At 31.3% G+C, this 20,108-nt stretch overlaps 1 protein-coding gene and 1 long non-coding RNA gene across 2 annotated transcripts in view; one reads left to right on the top strand and one right to left on the bottom strand.

Moving 5' to 3' along the window:
* Window positions 1-20,108, bottom strand: part of LOC125813787 (uncharacterized) — a 193,651-nt gene that overhangs the window by 169,244 nt on the left and 4,299 nt on the right. Inside the window, exon 2 of the long non-coding RNA XR_007442087.1 lies at window positions 7,793-7,837. This is a non-coding gene — a long non-coding RNA (uncharacterized LOC125813787). The remainder of the gene's footprint in view (window positions 1-7,792; window positions 7,838-20,108) is intronic.
* Window positions 3,418-3,816, top strand: LOC125813772 (auxin-responsive protein SAUR32-like). The gene has a single exon (XM_049493242.1). It carries the CDS (start codon window positions 3,463-3,465, stop codon window positions 3,808-3,810), a length of 348 nt encoding a protein of 115 aa, XP_049349199.1. The 5' UTR covers window positions 3,418-3,462; the 3' UTR covers window positions 3,811-3,816.

Consider the following 20,108-nt stretch of genomic DNA (forward strand, 5'->3'; position numbering starts at 1 on the left):
GACATTAATTAGTTGATTATATTTTATACAATTTCATTTGGTTTCAACATTGTTTGGAGCCTCCAAATCAACTTTAGAAAACGTCAAATCTTGTTGGATAAAGTGGACAATTTGAGAAATTGATACAAATGCTCAATTTCACAGTTTCAAGATTGATGTTATCTCTATCGTTTTTCTCAGTTTTAGATATACCTCTATCATGAGTAAAATTGAGAACCCTCCAATTGATGGATATGCTCAACTTTTCTCCGATCTTGCTGGCATTTTTGTTGTACGACCATTGAAATCGGTGACGATGCTAACCTTTTTGCTCGTGGAGTAGGTGGGGGTGGGGGAGGAGAGATCATGTTGTTAGGGTTTTGCCCTGATTTTCTTTCCTTATTTGAAAGTTATTTTATTTCTTAAAGAAAAGTTAAAGTATTACAATAAATGTTTGAACTTTTTCTGAAAGAAAAATATAATTTTTTCCATATTTGGTTTATTTTTTCCTTCGTGTAAATGTTTGGAGATCTATAAATTGAACATTTATTCTCATAGCACAACAATAACATTCACAATGTAGTTAATAAAGAGTTTTGTTTATGAGGAGATTTCCCCTCAATAGTTTTTGATATATTTTTTTATTAGTTTTTCATATGTAGGCCAATTGGTCATACCATATTAATAATATTATGTCTTTTAGTACAGTTTTATTTGTCATCTAATTTTTTATCATATAATTTGTAAATTATAAGTTTCCGCATGACGCCTTAATCTTCTTCATAACCCAACACATGTTGCCTAAGGAGACCGGCAGAATGGGACTCTTGATGAGTGAGAAAGAAACTAATGTTAATGTATTGATATTTAAATATAAAGATAATTAATTAATCCAAATTTTAAGGGAGATGTGCATCTAATTATATTTTAAAATATATAGTATAAAATATTAAAAATGGTAATATATGTAATTATTTTAAAGTAGAGGTAATATTAATATATATGATAGTAATGTATGTCTAGTTAGGTAGTTTTTCCTTTTCTTTTTTTTTTGGAAATTTTTCTTCAAACGATTGACATAATATCCTGCTACACATATTCACCCATGCAATAATGATGAGCTGACTGTTTGAATAAATTAGCTTTAATTTCTTCATATATTTTAAAGTTAGAAATCAAAATTTGGTTTTATAAAGTTGTGTTTGAACCTACATTTTTCTTTTAAAAAAATTGAAATTTTGCGAGTGAAAGTCACAAAATCCGAAACTGATTTGAATAGTTTTTGGGAACTTAAAAATATTTGAAGATCAAAAAATTCCTAAATATAAATCTCTAAAATCAATGATCAAACGCTCGAGAAAATATAATCTAGGTTAGAGCCTACAAATAATATTGGAGAATCTTGCACAACTAGCTAACTGCCCCATATCTGTAAACAAATCACATGGATTTCAGTATCAATGTATTGGACCTTAATTTTTTTGTGGTGTTAAAATGCTTCTGGAAAAGGGATATAATTATTCTTCAATATAAGTGTTGTCTAGTTAGTCAACTTAATTCTTATTGTGAGGCTCCAAATTCCCCTTAACCAAAAACATAAAGGAGAATCCATAATAATGTCATGTTTGCTAATTGAACTAGCTAAAGGTAGTTAGTTGACAAATCTCCAGTTTAAGCTTTCATTTGATGGAACTTTTCAATAGATTGGAATTTATAATCGGTGAATAGTTGGTGGCATAGGGGTTAGTTTTTGTAAAATTGCTAGTTTGACTTTTGGGAAAGAAAAAAAGGTAAAGGCTCAAATATGTTATCAAAACCTTATTTATGACATTTGTTAAAAATTTGACTTATTTTTGTCATTTTCATTTGAGAAAAAGGCTCCTGCATGTCATTATTTGTTAATAGAAAATAATTTCGATTTTTCAAAATCATTTTTTACACGTGGTGAATTATGATTCGACCACGCTATTACTTATATTAATTTTCTTAAAAAGAAAAAGGCTCAAATATGTCATCAAATTTTGAGAAAAGGCTCATTTATTCCATCAACTAAAAATTTGGCTTTTCTATGTCATTTTAGTTGACAAATAATTGTATGGACGAGCCTTTTCTCAAACGAAAATGACATAGACGAGCCAAACTTTTAACGGATACATAAATAAATTTTTAATGACATATTTAAGCTTTTTCCAAAAAAAAAAAAAGAAGCGAAATAAATATTAAATATAATTTTAAAACGGATGAAAACCATTTATTCCCCCCAACTCTTTCTTAGAGAAGGTTTGAAAATGGGGTGGAAACAATTAACTTGACATATTGTATCTGTGTCAAACACACCTTTTGTCCTTATAAATTTACCTGCAAAGTCGCTCTTAATTTCTATTGGACAATTAGTTATTTAATTTATTCCAAAGAAGTAGGTGACACGCATGTAACACATTGTATAGGGCAATTTCCCATAATATAGCAGGATTACGATTTAACACGTGAGATTAAAGATTACGATAATACATTGAAACTAACCATTATATTTACATAATATATTCTACACTCAAACTCTATTAAAATACTACCACCCCCCCACCCCCCCCATAAGATAAGACGAATTGAATTTGTCATTTGACCGTAGAATTTTGATTTTTTTGTATTGTTATTTCATCCCTCTAGCTCTTTTTCTTATACAATTCTAAAAATTACAAGTATAATTTAGATCTTACACTATGCGATTTATGTAAGTTATACTAAATTATATCTAACAATTTTTTTTTAATTTAAATTCAAAATATTTTTGGCGAGATGTATGCTCAAATATAAATTTAACTTTATTTAAAACTCGAGGAATTTTAGTAGTTTAGTTGGCTAACCATTTAAATTTCCACCTTGTAAGTGAGAGTTTGATTCCCCACATTGTAATTCTCTCCCCATTTTCCCTTCCCCACACCCATTTTTTTTAATAAAAACTTTAATTAAAACTTTTAAAAAATTAATTAATATGAAAATATAGAGGAAAACTACCCTAACGTATGTACTTATTTTTATTTGTCAGATAATATATTTATACCTTGTCAATATAAGATTTATAATTTTTTTATCAAAACATTTAGCTTTAATTTGAATTCGCGGGAGATTCACGAGGTAAAACATGCATAATATAATAAAATACGTGTATCTACTGATTCAATTTTAAATAAATTTAAATATCCATTAAGATTAAAGAACATAGATGTAATTTCAAGTGATACTGCACCTTCCTGTTTGCTGTAAAAACTAGTTCTTATCTGTATCTGAGTCGGCAATTGGGAGAAGTCAGCAACACGCTTTAATTCTTTGTACACAATTGACATATTCTTCTCCCATTTTTGCTTCCATAAATACCCACCATATCCCCAAATTCAACAATTCTCTCATCTCTCAAATTCATCCTCTGTTGTAAAACACAAACTCTCAATTCTTTTGAAGCAAAGTTTATTTAATTTCAAAAAAATGGGGATCGGACACAAACACCATCCTCATTTCAAATTTCATGTTCAACTGCATCTGCCTAGTTTTCATCATCATGAAAATAAAATCGAGGAATTCAGGGAACTCCCAAAAGGGTGCGTTGCGGTAATGGTGGGTCAAGGTGAGGAGCAGCAGAGGTTTGTTGTACCAGTGATGCACATCAATCATCCTCTGTTCGTCCAATTGCTGAAAGGAGCAGAGGATGAAGTAGAATTTCATCACGATGGTCCTATCAATGTTCCTTGTCATGTCGAGGAGTTTCGCCATGTTGAGGATATCATACAACATGATAATAATAATAATCATCACTTGTGGTGCTTCAAGGCCTGATCTTTATTTTATGTGTATCAGGATGGAACTAGTAGTCCACATCTAGATTCGATTGAATTTACTAGATTTTATTAAAAATTGTAATTATGTTGATAAATAGATATCAAATTCAAACTTTAATTGTGTAAACATTCAGAATTCTTAAAATTGAAATCCTAAATTTGGCTTTAATGTGTATGCGTATATAAAGTTGCTTGGCTTTTTTCTTGTTTTTAGGTCCCATCAATATCCCTTGTTTAGCCCTGTTTTTTTTTTTTTTTTCTCTTTTCATTTTGTTGATGAGATGTAATATGTGTGTCCAAGATGAGGATGATGATAATTGAATGACAAAAAAAAAGACAAAATGTAAGATTAAACTTTATAGTCCAACTGAAATTAAAAACTTGGAATACTGCAAAGAAAAAAGAATTATAGCTAGGAATTGTCACCCGAATTATGAGTCCGCTTTTACAATTTACAATCCGTGAAGTATATGGACGTCTAAATTAACGGAATTTCAGCTCACATCAATTCCCGTTATGAAATAAACATGATATCAGCTCTAAGCAATTAATATTTTTTCTGGGGATATTAAATCTTCCTTAGTTAATATTTGAATTACAAGTTAAATAACAACATAATTTTATCGTTGATGTTTATGGGAATTACCAAAGATGTGGCGGAGCAGTCTATCTTAACTCAAGATCACAAATTCGAGCTTTAAGTATAGAATAATTCTTGGTGAAACTTCAATGGGATCTATGTGGTACGAATTCAAATTAGTCAAACTTCAATACAGATATGGAGTGGAAAAAAAAAAAACTACTACATCTTTTTTTGTTAAAAAAAACAAGAAAATCATGTGATATGAAAATTTACTTTGTAAATCAACTACTATAATTTATATTAATGACAAACTTTCCAATTTATATGTCACTTGTGACCTTTTGGTTTTCGTGGAAGGGGCGAAGGTTCAAAATCGTCGTGATTATTGTTGATCCGAAAAGCAAGATAGACTCTTTTATATGATTAAATTAAATAGTAGTCACTTGCAAAATAAGTGTTGTAGTCTTTTCTTTTTGTTTTAAAATGAGTGTTAGTTTTAGAATTTCAAGAAATAATTAATCTAATTCTTTCAAAATTTACATTGTTTACATAATTAAGAATCATTTATTAGCTTTTTATTGATTAAGAAATACGTTAATAAAAACACTCTTTATTTTATAAGAATGAATCATTTCTTAAGGGATAGATCATAGAAGCATACATAAATTTTTTTAAAAGTAGTGTCGATATTTATAGAGAAAAGGATTAAAATTTATTATCATATTTACAATTAAGATATATCGTTTACCTCTTGGTTTAATTTAATTTTAAGGCAGAAGTGGTTTTGGATTTAATACTACTTAATTGCAATTTTAAGGTTTTTGCCTTTTTGGTATGTTATTGCAAAAGTGTACCTAGGTACCTCAAAAAATAAAACTAGGCATTGAGCCAACGCATGAAGAGTTACGTATTCATGGTTAAGTAATGTCATTTCGTTTAGTATATGCACAATATTAATTAATTAATTTTATATATAATAAAGAATTTCGATAAAGCAATATTGCTTGACACTTCTTCATTCAACATGAGTTCGTCTTTATTAAGATGCGCTCAAATTAAAAATATCTTTTTATTTTGAAACGCAAGATTACAAGAAATAAATTACAACAAATACTTATATGTTACTAGAGTTGCATTTAGATAAAAATGTAAGTAGTATATTGAACAACCACCACGCAGAAAAAAGAAATTTACGGGCATTTAACAATTTTTCCGAAAAATATTGGTTTTGACTTTTGACTGCCTAATGAATGAAGACAAATGACATCTTTTTTAAGAATTGCTCTGCCAAAGGTTCACGCCTTATTTTCTTCCCAATCTTAATGATATTTTTAGTAATTGTTTTTCCTTACCTAACTCCGATAAGTTTTTTTTAGTTTCTAATGGACACGTTTAGATTATATCAGATGAACAACTATCTGCTTCTAGCCGTTTTCTGTACAGCAGTAATACATTCCCAAAACGACAAAGAAGTTACGATCGATCCTATCAGCCTAAGGTCAAATACACACATGCAAGTTGCCAAAATCAAAATTAAATAAAAAACACACACATGCAAAATAATATGGAGATAAAAGTTCAGATATGAGATTTTCTATAATACATACTTAACCCTTTTCAAGGGCCAGCCGTCAGCATGAGGTGAGTAAATATACCGATTTTGACCTTTAATTTTGCTAAATTGTTTAATTTGATGACACCTACTGCCACGTCAATATGCAAAACAAGTCTTCGTCCTTATCTCATGGAGTGTGTCGTAGAAAAATAGAGGGAATTTCACTAGTAGCAGAACTTTAAGCCTTAATTATTAATTATGAGTAATTATAAATGTAATGCGTATTATTAGTTTTGTATCTCAACTTACTTTGTATCTAACTATCTATATATCAATTCATTTAGGGTGTGTTGTCTATGTTCGCTCTATATTAAAGTAAATAGATATAACATATATAGAGCAAATAGAGATAACAAATATAAATCGAATTGACACAGACGAATAGATACAATTCTAATCGAACATATAAAATTCAACCTTTCATGGTGTATAACAATAACTACATATACAATGTGATTTCATAAAGTAAAGCATGAGGAGGATAGAGTGTATACATATCTTTTACTATTATTTTAGAGGTAAATATTAGTTCCGATAGACCATTCAATTCAAGAAAAAAATAATCCCAAGTAGTGTAGAAGAAAAAACGAAAATAAAGTCAGTCATGATAAAATACTATAAACAATCTTACTAATCATCTTAAATACTCCCCCCGTCCAACAATAGTTGTCCACTATACTAAAAATAATTGTCTAACAATATTTGTCCAATTTAGAAAATCAAGAGATAATTTTTTGTGTCTATTTTACCGTTGCTATTAAATATTATTTATCATCTAACACATTTTCAAGCACTAAATTTAATATAGTCAAAGGATAATATAATATTATTACCCCAATTATTTATTGTTTCTTAAAGGGGTGTGTGTCAAGTCAATAACAGACAACTATTATTGAACTAGAGAATATTAATCATAATAAAATACAATAATAATTAAAAAAATATAATAAAAAATCCACGAATAATAACTAAACTCAAAAAGATAAGAAACTAGGATAGAATAATAAATCTCTCGTTGCCTGTATTTTACACTTTTTAAACTCACCTTATTTGGAATAAATAAATGACATACTGTAGGTATATATTTCTTAAATGTCCTTATGAGTTGTAACGGATAAGGCTCCTCTCCATTACACATTCTCTCCATTTCTCCAAGTTCCTATTAGGATGAAAGTCATGTGTCATAATTAAAAAATTAAAGATTGAAATTTAATGATCTAAATTAAAATTCTAATCATGATTAAAATAATAAATAATTAAATTCAACCTTTAAATTTTAATTATAACACGTGACTTTCATCCGAATAGGAACTTGGGGAAATTGTGAGAATGAGTAATGGAAAGGAGCCCTCATCTCGTTCCGAGTTGTAACCTTCTCCTTAGAGGCGGTAATTAGTGGGAATTTTAGCCTCAGTTGTTCCGCGTCTGGAACACACCCACCCACCTTCTCTTCTTCTTCCGTAAGTAATCAATTAAGCGGCGTTTGACACATTCCTCTCCCTTTGCCCTTTACCCTTTGCCCTTTGCTAACATAAATACCCCCATTCACAAAACTAGATTCAAAATATATCTCTTAATTCTCTCATATATACATATATATATTATGAGCAACATACCTAAATCTCTTACCGACTCTTCTCTCACCCTCTTCAATCTAGCAATCTTTTCTTCTGATCCTTGGCCTTTCTCTTTCTGATCAATTAATTTCTCCTAATTTTTCTGATTCAGCTTTCTATAAACTTGAACAATTTATCAATGGGGAGTGGAAATAAACACCATCACAATCATCATCTGAATTTCCATGTTCAATTTCATTTTCCATTTCATCTTCATCATCATTCGAAGGAGGAATTGAGGGATACGGTACCGAGAGGATGCGTTACGGTGTTGGTGGGTCAAGGAGATGAGGAGCAGCAGAAATTCGTGATACCTGTAATGCATATTAATCATCCTCTCTTCACTCAATTGTTGAAAGAAGCAGAGCAAGTCTACGGATTTCATCACAATGGTCCCTTAAATATCCCCTGTAATATCGATGAGTTTCGTTATGTTGAGGGTATGATTGATAAGGACGTTCATCACCACCACCACCATCATCACCACCTGTGGTGCTTCAAAGCCTGATTTTATGACATCTTGCTTGTATATATGTAATAATATAGTATTACTAATGACGACGATGAAAATTTATATGCAATAATATATAGTTGTAAGTATTTGTAGTTTGATTTCTCTGATCAATTAGTTATACTTTATTTGTTGAGCAATATGGTCACGATTTACAACTCACTCTATTTATTATACCTTCTTTTGAAATTAACGATTTAAGTATTGTAACGAGAAATTGGCGTGCTAATGGTCGGATTAATGTCTTCTTGGTTGAGTTTTGTTACGTTACTGATCGTATTCCCCATTAAATTAGCTAGGTATATATTTGGACGAATCAAAACTGGATTAACAAACTTATAGCTCTAAATCTATGAATTAGTCCCTAATTTGGGTAATTACATAGACTTGATCTCTTGAGGTTTTCAATATAATTGTTTCTAGATTTGTTTGCGCTAATTACACGATCAAATTGAGGGTTGAACAACTTGGCGTTTCTATAATGGAAAATTCTAGTTTTCTATTGTTAAATTAGGTCTTCGGCTTAACACAAACACATCCCAAAAGCTAACTCAAAGGGAGGAGGATTTCCCTAGCCTTACAAGGAGTCCACCCATCTCATTAACCACCGATGTGAAACTTTTGTCATTCTTTAACACCCTACCTCACGCCCAGTGCTCAACATCTGGTGCGTTGACAATTTTGATTTTGGGGCCCAAACATCGGGTGAGACGGGCCCTGCTCTGATACCATATTAAATTAGGTCTTGGGCCTAACTCAATACCGTGTTAAATTAGGTCTTGAGATTAACTCACATCCCAAAAACTAGCTCAACGGGAGGGGGATTACCTAAGCCTTATAAGGAGTCCACCCATCTCATTAATCACCGATGTAGAACTTTTATCATTCTTTAACATCTATGTTCACTCAAAAGGAGATATTTATTCGATCGATCGGTCAAGTCAGCTTTATGAAGTTGTTGCATGTAAACTTTATTAGCATTAATTGCTGACCTAATACAAATATTAAGCATATTATAATTTGTGAAAACTTTTACTGTACTAGTATATATATATAATTTAAATCCTTGGGAAATTGGCTGCAACTTGGCTCAAACACCAGCTTTCGTTTATACGGGAAACATAAGTGTGTAAAATGTGAAGAACTTCGACAAAGAAAACCCTTAGCTATACATTAGTATTATTTTTCCGATCGTGAGATATTTAGAATTAGTTATTTTATCTTTATACTTGTAACTCAAGTAACACACGATTTATGGTTTTTTTTGTTTCCCACCTGGTGTTCGGTGTCCACATTAGAGATCGACTAAATCTGAATTCACACGGAAAGTCTCACATTGATGGTAAAGTGCTCCCTAATAAAGGCGATTTCATACCCAAAGAGGCTCAAACCCAAGACCACTTAGTTAAGGATAAAAGAATATTTATCACTCTACCACAACCCTGGTTGGTTATGGTTTGATGAGTTTGGGCCGTGAACTAATAGTCAAGTGTCGGCAGAGACAAGTCATTAATTTCATGTCTGCTCTCTAATTACATGTGTATTCCTCTTAACATAAAAAGTTGATCATCTATCGAAATTTTGTGTCCAAAACAACAAATGGTCCAAAATTTATTCGATTTTATCCCAAGAATTTGGTAGTTAATTATTATAAATTTAAGATTTTTAAGAAGTTCTACCTTTTAGAAAATAATTAATTAAAGATATAATAGGTAAAATGAATTGTCTTTTCTTGATTTGTCAAAATAGAAAAGTAAAAAGGGACAAATGAAAAAAAGAAAATTGTATAAGTAATTAGGGACAAGAGTATTACTTTTGTCTCATATTAGTTGTCCCTCTTACTAAATTAAGAAAGTATTAATCAAAAGGAAATTTTTCTTTATCATCTTTGCAATTAATTCTTTTTGAGAGTATTCACATTTATTTATAAAATTTCCCAAAAAAATTTAAGGAGTAAATTAGTAAAATTATATTTTTTATTTATGATTTTAGTAATATGAGTATATAAAAAGGAAAATAATCAACGAAAGTATAGGTTTGACTTTTGAGAGTTTTGAATACGTCAAAGGAAAATCTTATATAGAGGAAAGCTCAAGAATATTTGGTCATTCAAGTACTAGAAACTCACAAGTTACAACACAAAAGTTGCTACTTTGTTTACTCAGCTCATTTTAAATTTATTTGTCCTAATTTTCTTTTTTAGTTCATTTTAAAGAAATCTTATAATATTGGTTCCATGCATGAAATGATAACTAATGTTTCCATCTCGAAGAGTACTTCCATCTAGCTCTGGTGTTCCATGTGATACTCTTACATTTTCTAATTTTATAGATTATTGCAAAACCTCATTATAATAATCATGCTTATCGGATCATGATCATCATGTGTTGTAGGTCATCTTTTAACATTACTATATTTTGAATTTTCATAAATTTCGCATAAGATAAAAGCTTGTTTCATATATCGTAGAAACAACTTGATTTGTCTACACTCCGACAAGCTTTGAAGCAGGGGGCATTTGTAGACATTGAAATTTTGTGGAACTCTACAAGATGCGTTCAATTCGAGTTGGGATTCTACAAGGTGTGTTCAATTCAAATTAGGATTCTTGGAGGCTACTCAACCCTAAACCCTAGTTCATGCCTATATAAAGGGTACAAAATTCTCTTTATATAGACATGAATTAGAGTTTAGGATTGAGTAGCCTCCAAGAATTCTAATTGAAATTGAACACGCCTTTTAGAGTCCCTATTAGAATTAAACACGTCTTGTAGAGTCACACAAAATTTCAATGTCTACAACATCCTAACAAAAACCTCCAAATGGACCCTTTTTGAAAAGTCATTCATTAATGAATGCCTTTCCATAGTTATTACTTTGTCCTAAACCTAAAGGCAAAGGATTCAGAGTACCCCAGCAACTTGTCTTCTATTTTGGAGTTCTTATATAAATTCACCATGACACCTCACCTTGCAAGGCAATTTATATTTGTCAACCCTTATTAAGTATAATATAAATAATACCTAAAAAATGAGTACCAAATTTGTTGGCCCCATATTATTTTTCTGGTTTACTGTCTTGAATCTATTGGTGCCTTTAAAATCCCATGTTCTAAAGAAAGTAAACAGTTACACTTGTGGTGTGTGGACATGTCAGAACAAGAATTAATCATACATACAGGTACATAGTGATGGAAAGTGACTATATATTTTTGTAGCCTCTTGATTTGAATATTTTTACGAATTGTTTATATCATATAGTACCACCTTGTTCTCCATAAATTAAAAAGATGAATGTGACCTAACAGGTACTTGATTAATTAATAGTGTAAGCCTATAAGGATGGTATATATTCAAGTCATAGAAATTGTGAGTAAAATTACTTTTGAATTTTTTTGTAACAAAATGATCATTTAATAGACATTTAACTCAAATCTTCTTTAAACGGTCCTAAAATTTAGATATGAGCTCTTCTCAATGTTTTGATATACTATTTACTCAAAACGATTCATACGTAGCAAATCTAACTTAAAAGCTTAAATTGTTCATAATTTCTAGAGTATAGTTTGTTTAGCCTTCTGAATCTATAGTCCTTCTAACGATCCCAACCTTAAGGCATTATTACAAGCACGAATTTTTGAAGGACTTTTAATGATCGACCGAATATATAGGGTAATTAGCTGATAATTAAGCTATTTTTTTTAACTATAATTCTAATTGATGAAGGACTCAAAGATTTTGAGTTTTATTTTAATTCTAAAAATAAAAAAGAATAGTTAGATTTTGAATGAATTAGAGTGGGTCAGTAGGTTTTTATTTTTTAATGAACTGTTTTGAATTTAAAACAAAAAAATTAATAAATTTAAGAAAAGAAAAAAATGAAACGTGAAAAAAACAAAAGAAAACGCGTATAAAAAACACACGTCGTATGGGATCGAACTCAGGACATTGATCATTGTATGCAGCGTCTCTGCCACCTGAGCTAGGAGCACTCTGTTATAAGGGATGTCCTTTTAATTATTTTACCGTTTAGTTTGTTTGTTTTTTAATATAGGTATATTCCGTAAAAAAAATCGACAAAGTCGTGTCACATGACACACCTTAGATGTACTTAAATCCGCTCCTGCACAGAGGAAAAATTCATGGTACGAAACGCTTCCCCCCAAATGGCCCTATGCAGTTGAAAAAATCCATATTAAGGCTAATGCGTGTAATTAAAGAAGATGACATATTTTAAGTGGTGTTGGTGTTACATAATGAACTCTTGGAACACTTAAAAACTTTTTTCAAAAATTATAAGTCAAAAGTAATGTCTAATAGAAACACTTTATCACGTGTTCAGGTACATAATCGAAACATGTCGTAATTGAATTGACTATCTCAATAAAATTTACACGTAAGTTTAAAGGATTATCGTTGTATTGCGTCATTGAAGTTTAAACATACAGTTACATGGGAGAGTTGGCAAAATAGCCACCTTAAAGACTTAATGTGATATTAAGTCACAAGTCTTGAATAATTTGTGGTATACCCACTATTAATGACAACATCCACATGCCCTAATTGACACATACAAAAGACCTCACTAAGTTTCCATATCTCCACTTTGATCTCCCCCTTCTTTTCCAACTAATTTGGAATAATATATTTATTTGCAATTGTTAAAATTTATATTAGAAAAAAGAAAAAAGCCTCCAAACGGAAACAAGAGCAGCTCATTGTTGCTGCTGTCGATTTGTCGATTTCGGTGAATTTTTTTACCGTAATATCCATTTCCAAGGTAAAATCATCATCATCTCCTACTCCATATTCATGTTTACTCCATTTTCTTTCAAAAATCAACCTTCAAAATTAGTTTCCCGCTATTTTAGAAATTTGAGAAATCTTCCATAATAATCACTTGATAGCTCATTATAGATACATTTTAGTAGTTTAAAAGCATTAAAATTTGTTTCGACATTGCAGAAGCTGAATTTTAAACCCCGATCTCATTCAATCGCATTTTTGTATGGATTCCTTACCTCATAGACTGATACTGTAATCTATTATCGATATTTGTAGTCTATAATAGCAGTAGCTTAATTTGTTGTTGGTAGTGGATATTATATATGAGTATGGGAGGAGACTCTCATAAGTTGGAATTGGAAATCTTTTAGTAAGACGATAGTGCCCGTTGCGTTGCGTCACAATGGTTCATATGACGATATGATTGCAAGCGTAATTGAGGTCGGTGAGTTAACTTGCGAGTCAAATGACTTGGTGATTTGCTATCAAATGAATGAGAGGAGAAAAATACATCCCACATTCATAAAAAAATATGATTGGCACGTTAGCTTGTACATGTTAGATACTGATATTGATTGCTCTAGGTCTATATTGAGGATACACGTCAATGCGAGGCCTCCAATTGAACCAACAAATTCATTTGACGACAATAATGATTCTATTGGAAATGAAAGATTGGGTGATCATTCAAAGGAGAGCTTGGGTGATCATTCAAATGAGAGTTTGGGTGATCATTCAATAAATATACATGATGATCCAACTAATGTGGAAAATCAGTCAGTAGATGCGGAAGATCCCGAACGTGAATGTTGTGAAGAAATGTAGGGAGAACAGGAATTGAGATCACAATCTAACCATTCCTTCTCCGATGGAACTAATTTTTGCATAAATCAAACTTTTAGTAACAAGAATGAGTTGCAATTGTTATTAACCGAAGCGGCGGGGAATAAGTGTTTCGATTTTGCTACTTTAAGGAGTTGTACTAAATATTTAAAGGTGAAATGTGTATCTCAGAATTGTGCATGGATGTTGCGGGCGAAGAAATATGAGGGTTCAAATAGATTTCGTATCTACAAGTACATTGGCGAGCATAGATGAGGCGTTGAACATGCCAACAATAGCTATAGAAAAATCTCAATCAAAGTTATTGCTTCACTCTATGTAAATATGTATCGTGATGGTAATGGTCCAAATGTTAAAGAGATTCAAAGGGCTATGTTTAATTCTTTTTGTTGTATTCCAAAGAGGTGTGGTTGTCAAGGAAATGGTCCGAGGGACAACGGATATTCATGCTTACCAGCTTTTTCCTACTTGTTCGAGACACTTAATATTGGTTCTAGCTATTCTATCATGGTAAACAAGGATAATCATAGGTTTATGTATTATTTCTTGGCCTTCGATGCTTGCATTAAGGGATTTGACCACATGAGAAAGGTAATTGCGATTGACGACTCTCATTTACATGGTAAATACGAGGGCGTGTTGTTGAGCGTTGTTGCACAAGATACGGAGAATCATGTTTATCCAATTGTTTTTTGTGTCGTAGACAAAGATAATAATGCAATTTAGACATTCTTCTTTGAGAAATTGAAGGAGATTGTGGTCGATGAACCAAATTTGTGTTTTATCTTCGACAGACATAAGAGCATCGCCAACGGCTGTGAACGTTTACAATCATGCTCACCATAGATATTGTATGAGGCACCTAGGTGAAAATCTCCGCGTAAATCATCATTGTGGAGATTACTTTTATCTTTGCTACAATGCGGTAAAGGCTTATTCTTTGGAAGAGTTTGCCAATCATTTTGTGGAATTCAAAAACAAATGTCCCGCGACAGCTGTCGTCCTTGAGTATGATATAGGTTTTGAGAAGTAGAGTAGGGCATATTTTCCTGGCAGTAGATATGATGTGATGACCACAAATATCGCCAAGTCACTCAATGCTATGTAGATAGACGAAAGGTAGTATGATGTGGCATCAATATTTAATTCGATTGATAAGAGGTTTGGAGAATTGTTCAGGGAGAGGACTGTATATATCCTTAAATCAATGGGTAATCAAATGGTGCCTTCTGCCAGAAAAATCGGAAGAAAGAAAAATGATCGAGGGCGACTCCTTATATATGGAGAACGTAACTGGAGACGGCAATCAATTTACCGTGTTCGGTGCAGGTGTTACTGTCTATGTGGACCTACTGGAAAAGTCATGTTCTTTTAGAAAATATGACTTGATCAAGATACCTTGTACTCACGTGATGGCCGCTTTGCGTCAAAGCGTGGCAATGAGTATGATATGAGCATTTATGAGTACTCTTCGTCTTTGTATAAAGTTGAATTGTTCCTCCTTGCATACTTAGATTATATTAATGTTGTCTCTCTCTAGTCGGAATGGTGTGTGCTAGAAGAATTGCTTAATGTGAAGAGTTTTCCGCCTCTTGTCGGTATCAAACTTGAAAGAAAATGAAGAAAACGTGTCAAAGGTGTCGATGAGAATTTCAAAAGCAAGAGAAGGAACACATGTTCAATTTGCAAGAGAACCACATGTGTGAACAACAACAAATCTTAATTAAGCTTGGTTGAATATTTTGATTGAATTTGTTTTTGTAATCAAGCTACTCTTTTTTTGGTTGCTAGCATTTTGGTCAATTGTTATTATCGTAATTACTCATGATCTAATAGAGATCAATCAAAAGATGACATACATTTTGTACACTGTCTATTAATGTTTATTATCGAGTCCACTCATTGTGTATTTAGCTGTGTATTATTAATATATGAAAATTCATAATATTCATAATGCAATGATTTTAATGCATGAATTAGAATATGATTTTAATGCAACGATCTATGTATAACTAATACAAGCATTATTTGGATATACACTCTATCATACGAATCCTTCAAGAATTGTCAAAAAATCAAATGTTACCATTGAAAAAGTAGCAATTTGAATTTTTCTTACCGTTGTAAAATTTGTATATGTAAATATTTACTGGTTATCAAAATATATAGACCATTTATACAATCGATGCATCTCTATGTGCTTGGTGTATGTATGACCAATAAGATTTACACTTTGACATTAGTAAGGTATATTCGGGTTTATATATATTTTAAAGCATTGTTGATACTTCACCTACTAGAATCTATCACTATAGACCAAAACTAGTAGAATTTAAAAAAGACAATAATTAATTAATAATAAATTATATTTTTGAAATTTATCCAATTAAATGAGTTTAAATAAGGCATATAATCATGTAAGAGTCCACATAAATTGGGTGTGGTGATTAGAGATGTATGAGGAAGAGTTGTGGTTATACAATCAACATCCTTAGAACAATGTTTGAGAAAACATAAGTATGTTGTGCGGATATCAGTTGTTTAACCACACATTATTTATTGCCACCCCAATTTATGTAAACTCATACATGATCACATGTGTATGTTCTAAAGATGTTGATTGTATAACCACACATAACAAGTTACATCCTTAAGCCAACACATGCAGGCTTATCGTTCACACAAAATCAAATTTCATGTAGTTTTTTGTCATTTCTTACCCGTCGCAACAACATATAATGGACAATCTGTCCATTGAACTTAAAATAATCCCAAATATGCCTCAAATGTCCAAAACAAGTACCCTTAAATTCATTATAAAGTTTTTGTTCAACCAGAATTTTTCTAAAGTCACGATAAACTGTCATCCTTGATCTTACAGAGATCTTTGCTGGAAAAGATCCTCATCTAACCACGTTGCTAGGTCATACAACTCACCAGAGATATCACTTGCACAAATGGGCAAGAATAGATGATCTTCCTAATCTCGACTAGTGTCTCTACTACTCTCCTCGCTATCACTTTCCCCTTCACTACTCTCAACATTATCACTGCCATCAGCACTATTGTCCTGATAATTGTCAATCTCCGCCATTGTTTTCGTTTCTGAACCGGATTTGGGTTCTTCGACTGCAATTTTTTTCTTTTTACAAGTTTTCAAAACTTGTTTAGCCTTTCGTTTTTAATGCCAGAAGCAATTGGAGCAGATGGTTTAGTGCTTCCTCCTCTAATTTTAGCCATACTTTATAATCTACAAGCAAAAACATATTTATCGACCACTAGTTTATTAACATAAACAGAGTAAACCTCAAATAAAACATGCAAAATAAATAGGAGATCCAACAGAAATCAACAATGCTATTGACAGAAACGCCACTAAAATCGATCAAAGTTTAGTAAATATTTCAAAATCAATAGGCAAGATAAACATAAAAAATATTTTTTTAGAAAAGTAATCAAATAGGGCTAAATATTCAAATACAAACAAAAACGTCATTAGAGACAACAAATACACTGAATACAACGAAAAAACTTCATCCCAAACAAGAACATCAACAAAAACAACCCAGAAAAAGGGGTCATTACATCATTACACTTCCATAACAAAATAAACAATCAAATATGGACAATAATTACCGAGGAACACCATTATAGAAGGTTCAACTTACCAAAGATGAGGGCTTTAATTTGAACTTGGGGGAGAAGATTGAAAAAAAATAGATGATAATTTGAGAGGGGTTTAGGATGATGAAAAGTTTGTATAAGTTAATGGAAGAGAAGCGTATGGGGAAGAGTAGCGTATGATTACATTGGAAGAGAAGTGTATGGGGAAGATGAAAAGCCCTTGTACTTGGAGAAGAAGAAACATCAGAACAAATATTCAGAAAAGGTGCCTCGATTTTCATCAATAAATAATATTTTATCAGAATATAATATTTTTTAAATGTATTGGGATTATAATATATTTTTTTGTAAAGTTATTTTTTTTTCCCAAGTTTTTAAAAACAATAAACAAGCCCATGACCCCACATTCACAAATATACCCCAAGTTTTAAAAAGGCCAAAGAGACCCACGATTTCCCCCACACTTTTTCCTTTTTAAAAATCCCAATCCTAGAAAATAAAGCAAAAATATATAAACTGGGTATGGAGTAAATTAAGTTATAAAGGTGTCCCCAATGCCAATTTTTCTCCAGTTATATCACAATACATAAAATATTAGCGTCTAAGTAATATACATTGTCAGTTCAAATAATTTTTATGCTATTATCACATTATTTCACCCGTAGGTAATATATACATTTTATTTTTCAATAATTCAAATCTATTATTTTAAATACGCTTAATAATATGTAAATATCATTTAAACGATGTGATAGCGTAAAAAACAAATTACTCACACTATGGTATATAAAATTAATTAAACTTATAATATTATGTCTTACTCAAACTTGAGTAGTTTTAGTTAGCGAACTTGAAGCAAGTAAACGTTGTTCTTGCTTTGATTCAGAAATTTTTTATAGCAGAATCATATACTAATTCAAAGGTCAATATTTAATTAAACAAATTAACATATCTTAGTTCAAATAAACTAAAAAATGCATGCATCAAGTTATTAATTAGGTGCACGTAACTGGCAAAATTCTACAATAGCGACTTTTTCTTTCTTCCAGTGAAATCGAAGTGTCTAGCAATTTATAAGCCTTTTTCAAAATGATTGGCTATATTATAAGACACGACATAATTCTTTTACACTCGATCAGAGGTATCAAATTTGAATATTGAGAAAGGAAAATCTCCGATTGGATTTTAAGCATTATTTTAATATTAATTTAAAGTGCATAATTCCTAATTGTATATTACACCAACATCTCCTACTAGAGAGCGCTTTTCTATTAGTGGAGTACTTCAAATATCGTGAATCCAAATTAGTCAGATTCATAAATTTCTGATACCAAAGAGTTAAACTATAAAACACGCAAGAGTATTGAGGATAGGCTTTCTTTATCTTTATCTTCATGAATAATTGTGTTGGTGTGACATTTTAATATTAATAAAAATATATGATGTCACATTATGTATTATCTTATGTCTATTGGTGGACATTACATTTGTGCTTTTTTTACTCTCATCAATAGTGGAAGAAAGTAGTCATTAGTTGTTAGTAACTTATGTAACCACCAACTCTTCATTTCACCCATGATTCTATCTTTAAGTCTTGTAACTTATGTAACATTTGGGCCAGGGGCGGATCTAGTAAGGTTCGTGGGGGTGCCACGCCACCCATGGGTTTCGACGGAAACTCTAGTATATATAGTTATATATCTACAATATAATTACAAATACTAAACGTGCCACCCAGGGAACCAAAAGGCTTTGTGGTGTGGTTTGCTAAGGGTCATATTCTAACACGGAGGTTGCAAGGTCGAATCTCGCTGAGGCCCTGACAGTTTTTTAATTTGCAATTTTAACTTGCTCCCTTAATATGACAGCGACACATTTTTTTTTTTGTTTCTAATAGTTGTCTTAATATGGAGTAGTAATTTATAAGTATTTTTGACTAGTGTGTTACCTAAAACGTGATCTATTTGTAAATACAAGCAATGATATCGTCATTGATCATTTTCAAAATATGAAAATTTGTCAAGTACAATTATAAATGAATGATCAATATTTTTGATATTTATAGTATAATTGAAAGTTTTAACTTTGTTTACTTTATGATCTCAATCAAATGTGGGTGCAAACTTGTATTTATATATGGAGGTAGTGAAGGGAAGGGAAAATAGTAAGGTGACAGTTCAAATAGTCAACCAATTGAATTAAAATGATTTTTCCCAAATATTACGTGAGAGAAAATCTTCCGTTATCGGTCTTGAATTTGACTTTCAACAAGAGCATCTAAATTAAAACGATAAATTGTTGCTCCGTTGGAGACATCTGATAAAATTGAAATAATGTGGAGAAGATTAGCATGACTCATGTGCAAAGAATTTGTAGTATATATAATACATAAATTGTCATCTTATTATTGTTCATATTTGTCATAGACCGAAAAGACGAATAATTCAACTGAAGCCTAAAATTGATTTAACCGATGAACCTACTTGGCACCTAGAGACTTGAAATCCTGAATCCGCTTCTGATTTGGGCCACTCATTTGGCAAATTTACTACCCACTATCTTCCTATTCATTGCAAGGAAGAATTCATCACCTATAAATAGTGTGGTCTTCCTTTGTGTTGAGAAATAAGAAGAAACAAGAGAAGTAGAGGCAACAAGAGATACTAAGAAAGATGAGAAGTGTGAAATAATATTTTAGTGTGTACTAGTGAAAGAGAGAG

Source organism: Solanum verrucosum, unplaced genomic scaffold, assembly GCF_900185275.1.
Source record: "Solanum verrucosum unplaced genomic scaffold, falcon-dt-bn FXZP01000205.1, whole genome shotgun sequence".
Taxonomy (NCBI): Eukaryota; Viridiplantae; Streptophyta; class Magnoliopsida; order Solanales; family Solanaceae; genus Solanum; species Solanum verrucosum.

Bases quoted from the DNA above. Each gene is read 5' to 3' on its own strand.
- LOC125813772 (XM_049493242.1), top strand. From the start codon at position 3,463: ATGGGGATCGGACACAAACACCATCCTCATTTCAAATTTCATGTTCAA.